Source organism: Myxine glutinosa, chromosome 2 (genome assembly GCF_964187855.1).
Source record: "Myxine glutinosa chromosome 2, kmMyxGlut1.1, whole genome shotgun sequence".
Classification (NCBI taxonomy): Eukaryota; Metazoa; Chordata; class Myxini; order Myxiniformes; family Myxinidae; genus Myxine; species Myxine glutinosa.
In genome coordinates this window covers 116,469,049-116,478,196 of record NC_136262.1, presented here as the reverse complement: position 1 = coordinate 116,478,196, position 9,148 = coordinate 116,469,049, and the positions used below count along the sequence as shown (strand labels likewise).

Genomic DNA, 9,148 nt, shown 5'->3' with positions numbered 1-9,148 from the left:
GTTGTTACGTATCCTCGCGCATTTTTAAGTGGGTATACGGAAATCCTGGACCTTTCCTAGTGGGTATAAGGCGTATACCTGCGTAGCTCGCAGACTACACCACTGCAGTCTGCACACGTATTCAAACTGCGCCAGGTACGCCCTCAGATCACTCTTGCCGTCGTACGGCGCGAGTGGGACCTTGTGGGCGCCCGAAGGCCGGACCCCGCGCGTCACTCTTTGCGGGATCGACACTAATGTGTCCATCTCGCATGATTTTACCGATTCTTTCCGAGTTCCAGAATTATGGTGGGCGGTCCCAGTATTGTGTGGGCGTGGCTAATTGTAATCGTGTGAGGTCATAATAGTCCGAAAAAAAACGACTTCGCCTCATTGTTCAAACGATTCGAAGGTGAGTGGTTCGAATACATTGTCGGAGCGCGATATTTGTGGATAAATTATGTTTTAGAGAAGAATCCGTTGCCGGATTATAGGTTTTTAATTGTCTCAATCGAAGCAAAAAGTAAAATAGTACATTACTTCACTAATCCTCTAATGACCTCCCGAATCTCATACAGCAAGCGGCGCATGCTCGACCAGCTTTGAATGAATATTTTCAACGTCCACTGGAAACGACCACTGGAAACGAACATAATTGTGAGTTATTGCACATGTTGTTTTACATCGTTCAGTTTGATGGACACGTTCGATTACCAACTTGGCAGGATGTACACCATGTTAAGGATAAGCTTCCAAGGAATGACCGGGCAGGGGTGGTGTACAGGGTTCCCTGTGTTTGTCGGGTTGAATATATTGGTGAGACAGGGAGAACATTAGGACAACGTGTCCATGAGCACAGCAAGGCCTTCGACTGCAACTTTCCAAAGCGATCTGCCATTGCCAAACATGGTCTTCAGGCTGGCCAAGTTCCCCTTTGGGATAATGCCAGCATTTTGGGGGCAACCCCCAGTAAACGAAGGAGGATTTTGGAGGCATGGCACGTGGAGGAGTCTGTGGTGTCGCTCACAGAGGAGGTGTTGGACTTACCACCAGCTTTTGGCCGTCTCATGCAGAAACGGACCAGAGAAACTGCGTCACCAAGCATATAAATTATTACCAATCATGTTGTTTATTTTTCATCGATTTATTTGAATTATGCTAAGTTTTGTTTGATTCAACATGTGATTTAACGGTTGTTTTGATGTGACATCCAAAGGTGTGGTTTCAGTGGTGCAACGGTTTGGATGTACGGTTTAAATTTGAATGGCACGAGTTGTTCCAGAATGGCATTGATTGGTGGTTCGGTGTCCCCGCCTCTTTTTCCCTTTTATAAGGGAGGATATAGTTGTTTTGCTTTACTTTTGAGAAACGTCAGTGGATGCACGTTTATCTGTGTTGCTGATCGAAACGTCGAGCAGTTGTTTGTTTGCTCATTAAAGGTTGGAGAACTAAAAATGGATTCATTTGATTTATATATATATATATATCAAATGGTTGAGAGGGAGGTGAGAAGAAAGGAAGAGAAGGGGAGATATGTGAAAGCAGTCGGTCAGGCACAGCAAGGTGCTTGGACTAAGTGGGAAGGTGTGCGGGTGAGGATGTTGAATTGGCAAGAGATTTGGAGGATGGAGCCAATATTGTTGAATTTCCTGTTGCGGGCAACGTATGATGTGCTTCCGTCACCAGTAAACTTGAGATTGTGGGGGTTGTTGCAGGAGGAGAGATGTTATTTGTGTGGAGATGTTAGATGTTATCTAACATCTAACATGTTAGAGATGTTATCTCCCCTTCAGGTCCAAAATCAGATCCGGCCTATCAGTGGGATACAAAACGTAAACTGTTCAGCGTGGTGGAGGTACGCTCTCCACCGAGTGCCGTTCTTGTTGATTTATGTATCTGCTTGCAGAATTCAAACCTGATCCACTGGTACAAGTATAAATTTTGTCTCTATTTTGCGTTACAGGAAGTTTCTCCATCAGCTCCCGAAATGGAACACGAACATTATAACCTTACGGTAAGGTAAGGGAACCCCAACGGTTGGGGCCCAACCTCAGCTCCACTTTGGATGCTTTATCTGTCAAAGTATGTCTCATTACATGTTTAAATCACCATTGTATTTTCTATTGTCTTTGCACATACGTGAGGAGTGCTTCCGCTATTATCACCAGAGGGGCGATTGCATCAATCGACAACAATATATTCACTCTCTGTGGAAAACCAATGAGGACCTCCTTGAAAAAATTCGGAATGGAGAAGAATACACCCGTAGTTTGCGTGCAGACCTTGCTGAAGCGAAAAAAATAGTGGATCGGCTAATGAGAGATCGGGGGCTGGTGAAAATGGAAAAATTAGGTGAGATTTGTTTGTCCTTTCTTTCAAAACATGATTCATGTTTATATTTTCAGGTGGTATGGCGGTTGACTGGTGACAGAACTTTATTGGTGGTGATATTCCAAAACAGAGTAACATCTTTCTCACATTTATCGATAAATCTCAACCACTCATTACTTTCCTTTCCGAAAACATTGTCATTTTAATTTTACAGATTTGAAAAAAAGAAATGATCGGCTTGAGACCGACAACGTCGACCTGGGCGAAAGTCTCGCGAAAGAGAGGAAAGAAAATGCCCAGTTGTTCAAACGCCTGCACGATGCCGAGCGGATGCTTGAGGAAGTAAGCTCAAGGGAGTGCCAAGTGCAAGAACTGGAGCATTCTCTCGCGCAAGAGAGGAAAGAAAACGCCCAGTTGTTCAAACGCCTGCACGATGCCGAGCGGATACGTGATGAAGAAAGCTCAAGTGAGTGCCAAGTGGGAGAACTGCAGCATTGTATCGCGCAACAGAAGAGACAAAAGGCCCACTTTGTCAAATGCCTGCACGATGCCAAGCGGATGCGTGATGAAGAAAGCTCAAGGGAGTGCCAAGTGGGAGAACTGCAGCATTGTATCGCGCAACAGAAGAGACAAAAGGCCCACTTTGTCAAACACCTGCACGATGCCGAGCGGAAGTTTAATGCCGAGGTAAGCTTTATGAAGTGAGAAACCTGGAGTATTTTTGGAGTTAAAAAAATAAAATAAAATATCGCTCGAAAGTGCCGATGCCTTTTAAAATTAATGACAGTTATATACAAGTTCACATTTGCATAAATAAATACAAAACAATTACCAGACATTTGAATACAAATACATCAAACAATTCCGGAAGTGTACGAATTTGGTGGAACAGCTTCTTCTTCTTCCTGATCGGCAACACACTGAACTCAGAAACGTGAGCCACATTCACTCAGCAACGTGAGCCACTCCCCTTCCTCTCCTGCCTCCCACTTCCCCTCCCCTTCCCTCCACCTCCCCTTCCCCCCCTCGAACTTCCCCTTCCCCCCTCCAATCCCCTTCCCCCCCTCGCCTCCCCTCCCCCAATCCCCTCCACCCTCCCCTCCCCCGCTTCCCCTCCTCTCTCCCCCTCCCCTCCTCTCCCATCCCCTCCTCCTCCACCCTCCCCTCCCCCCTCCCTCATCCCCTCTCCTCCACCTTCCCCCTCCCCTCCCCCAAGTTTTCCAATTTTGCAGTTTTTCCAAACATGATGGAATAATATTTACCGATATGAACAGTGATGTAGCTTTTGTTGAAATTCTACGTACCAGGAGAGAATAGATCGACTCCTGCCAAACTCTTCCGATATAAATGTGCCGCTCGAAGTAACACGGCAGCGTGTGCAAAGCGACTGAGAAACAGGTGTAGCGGCCACTTCTGTGTTACAGATTCGGCGCGCACTCTTCACACAAACGTGCAACTGAGAAAGATGTGTAGCGGCCGTTTCCGTTTTGCATAAATCAATCTTTTTTGAAAATGGGCGCCATGTACTGTTTAGATTTTGATGATTTGCATGTGATATGATTCAACAGATGTTTATATGAATCGTTTTCAAATAAAAAAAGCCTTCAATTTCTGATATTTTGCTATTTTCATTTGGGCTTCCCAATTGAAGCCCCGCCCATAGGGCGGGTACCGTTGCGAGTTGGTACAATGAGCAAACACATATTTCAAATGCACATGGATGTCAGGAGGAAAAGCACTTTCTGCAGTAAAAAATAAAATAAAAGAACAAATTCAATCATAGCTCTCTTTTTTTTCTTTCTTTTTTTCCGACCAACCCTCACATTAACTACAAGACCTGTGTTTGTGTATCAACATATCTGTGTTACATGAAGTGTTGATCTCTCTTTTCATTGTCTGTTACAGGTCGTGACAAATAAGAAGGAAATACGACGGATTAATGATGAATTTGCTCGGCGTGAGGCAAGTCTGAAAGAAAAAATGACCATTTTCTTATCAAGCAAGGGCGAGTGCCAAAAAAGAGAGACGAACATAGCCAAACAGAAAATCACCAAGTTGGAGAAGAAATTGCAAAAAAAGAACGATGAAGTGTTTAATTTGACGCAGCAGCTGCAAAATGAGAAGTGCGGTGCTGCACGGCAACGTCACCTCCAGAGTCGGACCAAGAAGAACTTCGATGAAATCGAGATTGCCTCTCAGAAGGGGAGGAAAAATGTTTTCGAAATGGAAAAGCAAACAAAAACGCACCACACAGCTTATGAGGCCTGTGAGATGTGCAGGAGTGAAGAGAAACAGGTAAGTTATTCTTGGAGACAACCGAGAAATGAGAATAAAGTGAAACTGGTCCGAATACTCCAAATCCGAGATAATGTCAACTTGCAGGAGAGTAGCTTGGAGTTGGAGGAGCGCGTGGGGTTGATAATCATTCTGAACATATTTGAGGTTGACCCAAATTTACGATTTTGTGCTCTTTGGCTATTTTTCTTTATAAGACGAAAATAATCATGTTTGTCGTGTGGAATTTTGTTTATTCATAAGGTATGTTCATATAAAGTTGATCCCATGTTGCCATATATAAATCTTGTGTTATCGTTTGAGAAGCTGATGGTAGAGGATGAGTCGAGTTTCGAAATACTTTTATCATCTTTCCCATGCATTCAGAAATCTCCTGGCAAATGCAAAAAAGTTTTGTCTTGGCTTTGCCCAGGAAAGCGCAAAAGCAAGAAGACATTTTGAGAAGAACTGCTAAAGTGCCCATGATGTTGCGTCATCTATCATTTGTCGGAATGGTGAGATCTCTTGCATCATTTTGATTTCTGTAACAGCACGAGTTGATTACTTATCTTTGTCATCTCCAGAAGTCTAAGCGTGTGGAAGAGCGAAACTGAAGTGGGTGACAGTGGAATAGACTGAAAGTGGAGAAGTAGAGCAGATGGAGGATATTGCAGTGAATTTGAAGGACTGATGGTGAAGGTTCTAAACCTTATAGTTAGGCAGTTAAGAGGAAGCAGCGTTCATTTTTTCAGGAAAGCACCAAATTTGGCCCAGATGTAGTATTGACCTATACAATTGTTTTCCTGAGGGGTGCCCAAAAATTCAGAAATTTTGAAATTGAAATTAAATCCTGAGGGGTGCCGTGAAAAAGGGGAGAAAACGGGTATTGATTCGAACTGTAGATTCTGATATTGTGGTCTTGGCAATAGCACACTACTTTACCTACCAGTCACACGGTGTGGAGGAACTCTGGATTGCCATTGGCACTCGTAAAAGCTACCGCTACCTTGCCATCCATAAAATTGCCACCGGCCTTGGCCGCAGGAAGTCCGAGTCTTTGCCATTATTTCATGCCTTCACTGGCTGCGACAGTGTCATTTTTTGCCCAAATTGGGAAAATGACAGCCTGGAAGGCTTGGGAGGCATACCCCAGCATCACGCAGACCTTTCATGCTCTCGCTTATAGGCCATCTGTGGACGCTATTACTATGGAACTACAGAGCATAGAAAGATATGTTGCCATCCTCTATGACCGGACTACCGAGATAAAGACAGTGAATGACATGCGCCGACACTTGTTCACGAAGAAGGCAAGAACAATTGATCACATTCCCCCAACAGCAGACGCCTTCGAACAACACCTAAAACGTGCATGTTTTCAGGCTGGACACGTATGGAGTCAGGCACTTGTGCCCTACCCAGAACTTCCATCACCAGCTAATTAGGGCTGGATGAAAACAGGGACTTCTTGGACACCAATTTGGACCACAATACCACTGATACAGGAGGCATGTTCAGAGCTTGGACCACAATACCACTGATACAGGAGGCATGTTCAGAGCTTACAAGCTGCCATTGTAAGTCGGCCTGTAAAGGCAACTGTAAATGCTCCAGGGCAAATCTGCCCTGCACATCACTGTGTGACTGCGATGGACAGTGCTTGTAGTACTACGCGTCTGTGCGAGAGCCTCCACCTTTCAAGTGCCCACGATATTTTAAGTTAAAACTGGAACTGTGTGTAACTTTGATTAATTGATACCATTTCGTTGTTATCAGAGACCAATAAAACAATGTGTATCACTTGGAATTGAAATTTTACCTAAAATACTATGAGAGATTCAAGGAAAATGGAAAAAAAGGGCGGTCATGTTGAAATTCAATATGGCGGCCACCAGGGGTTCTGAATTTTTGGGTGCCCCTCAGGAAAATAATTGCATAGGTCCATACTACATCTGTGCCAAATTTGGTGCTTTCCTGAAAAAATGAACGATACGCCCTATTTTTTGGTCTTAACTGCCTAAGTATTGTAACGAATTTGAGAAGTGAAACGAATTTGAGAAGTGTAACAGTTTTGAGAAAGTGTAACGAATGTGAAAAGTATGGTTTTGTTGTGTGTAACTGACCCTCGTAATGTAAAGAATGGTCGCAGCTCGTCCTCTTAGTTAATTCCATAAACCTACACACAGGACACGATATATCCTTTTAAATAGTTAGTCCCTTATTCTCTGTAGGCTAAGGATGTGTTTCCCACTAGTTTGACTCTTCATTGCACCGAATTAAATAAGAGTAGGCCCTCCGACGCCCCATGGCAGCTTCCAAGTGCCAGGTTTGCCACTTTGCTGCAATTGGCTCTTTAGGCACTTTGCTGCATTTTCATCTGCCGTCCACTTTGCTGCATTTGACTCCATTACGCACGAGGTAACGCCGAAGAAGAAAGGCGGGTCTCCACCTCGTCATAGAGGGGAGGAGTAAGTCGGCCCCGCTCATCCAACCCAGAACGAGGGGTTTGGCTTGAGAGGGCGGAGAGAGAACGCTTGGGGAAGGTTCGCAAAGGGTGAAGGGCGGGGCCTATATAACCCGCCGCGGGACGCTCCCCAAGCAGATGAGCTTTGACAGAGATGAGTCCAGGAGATGCGCTGGAGACGAGCAGGTGTGACCGAGCCGCCGTGAGACGTGCCGCGCTGCAGGAAAAGCGGACCGGGGCAACACAAGGAGCGCACGAGGCAGCAGTACAGAGAAAGGAACTTCGCCCGCGCAGTTTGGGACCAAAGCTTGGCTTCTTGACGGCGGTGCCTTCTGCCTCTGGCCCGACCGTGCCCAGTACCCGCTGAACCTCCCTTGCCTCTAAAAGCCACCCATCTCCAAGCCATTGCTTCCTGCCTGCATTTCCCCGTGTAAGTGTGATCGTCCGTCTGTCTTTAACGTTGTCCTGGGGTTTATTAATTAAGCTTGTATAGGTAAGCTAAAGATTTCACTGTGTTTCTGCTCTTTCCATTTTCTGAATATAACCAACTGCTCTCTTTGCTTTGGCTTGTGTAAATAATTAATAAAACCTGTTATTCCTCCGTACGTCTTCTTCTTCTTCCTCTTTACATTCGGTCGCTTTAGAGGTTTCCAAATTGAATACCTGTGGCGCGATTTCGGCCAACGTCCAGGAATCGGGTTAGTCGGGGTAACTGTTCGGCCGCGGTGCCTCTGCTCGGCAAACAACATCCTTTTCCGCAGACCGTAACAGTATTATTATTTCCTCGTTTTATCACAATTTAGTGGTTCAGTCATAGCCCCATGTCTGGACAGGAAGTGGAGATAAATTAAAAAGCTCTATTACTGTGAGATGCTCCTTGTTCTGACTACTTGGTGATCATGATTTTTTGTCTTATCATTTTAAACATTGTCATATTAATTTAACAACAACAACAACATGCATTTTAAGGCCATTTTCCCTGCGAGAGTGGGGGTTAGCCTTGCGGTCCCCATGACAATCTTCTCCATTTTGCCCTATTTTCTGCATCTCTCCTTGTTAACCCCTTTGCCCGCATTTCTTCTTCCACCATCTTTAGCCAAGTCTTTCTCGGTCTTCCCCGTCCTCTACTTCCTTCTACATTCATTTCCATCACTCTTCTCAACCAGTCACTTTCATCCTTCCTCACCACATGACCAAACCATCTCAACCTGTTTCTCTTCGCAGCATCAATCACAGGCTCTATTCCCATCATCTTTCGCAATTCATCATTTCTCTTCCTCTCTCTCAACGATACTCCGCACATCCATCGCATTTCCACCCTTTCCAGTCTTCGTTGCTGCTCTACGTTTATTACCCATGTCTCTGTCATGACATGACATGTCATGTCAATGTCAATATCTATGTCAATGACATGTCATATCATTTTAATTTAACAGATGTGATAAAAAGAACTGTCTGGAGACCCACATGGTGGTCAACTTCAAGCATTGGATGGTGCCAAACATCGAACACGAAACGCCAAACATGAAAAACGCTGAGTTGCAGAAGAAATTGGAAGAAAATAACTTTGAAATGTTTAATTTGAAGCAGCGTCAGTAGCAGGGAATTGTTGGTTCGAAGACACACACAATTTAATTACATTTCTCTATTTTCTATAAATGTTATGTAAATTTAATTTGTAAATTCAGTGTAAATATTCAGTCAGTGAGTGTAAATATTCAGGGGTGTCAAAGGCCGAAGGGGTTTAAAGGGGTGTAAATGGTCGAAAGGGGTAAAAGTGCTGTAAATGGTCAAAGGGGTTTAAAGTTGTTTAAGGGGGTTTAAAGTGTCCAAAGAGGTGTAAAGGGTCGAATGGGTGTAAAGCGTCAAAGGTTTCTAATGGTGGGTAAAGGGTCGAAGGGGTCTAAGGGGTGAAGAGGATTGAAAGGCCTCGATATATCCTCACACCAGCCTCGATCTTGCATACAAAAAAAAAAGAAAAAAAAGGGGATCTGAGAGGTGTAAAGGGTCTAAAGGGGTCTAAGGGGTGTAGAGGATTGAAAGGCCTCGATATATCCTCACACCAGCCTCGATCTTGTATGCAAAAAAAGAAGAAAAAAA

General features: G+C 44.4%; 1 protein-coding gene across 1 annotated transcript; it reads left to right on the top strand.

Annotated features, from left to right (window-relative positions):
- Positions 1-342: 342 nt before the first annotated feature.
- Positions 343-9,130, top strand: LOC144890648 (uncharacterized). The gene is made up of 9 exons (XM_078771532.1): positions 343-391; positions 558-636; positions 1,773-1,834; positions 1,943-1,993; positions 2,148-2,331; positions 2,525-2,997; positions 4,216-4,605; positions 4,972-5,099; positions 8,485-9,130. The coding sequence occupies exons 4-8, from the start codon at positions 1,967-1,969 to the stop codon at positions 5,044-5,046; spliced, it is 1,149 nt and encodes a 382-aa protein (XP_078627658.1). The 5' UTR covers positions 343-391; positions 558-636; positions 1,773-1,834; positions 1,943-1,966; the 3' UTR covers positions 5,047-5,099; positions 8,485-9,130.
- The last annotated feature ends 18 nt before the right edge of the window (positions 9,131-9,148 follow it).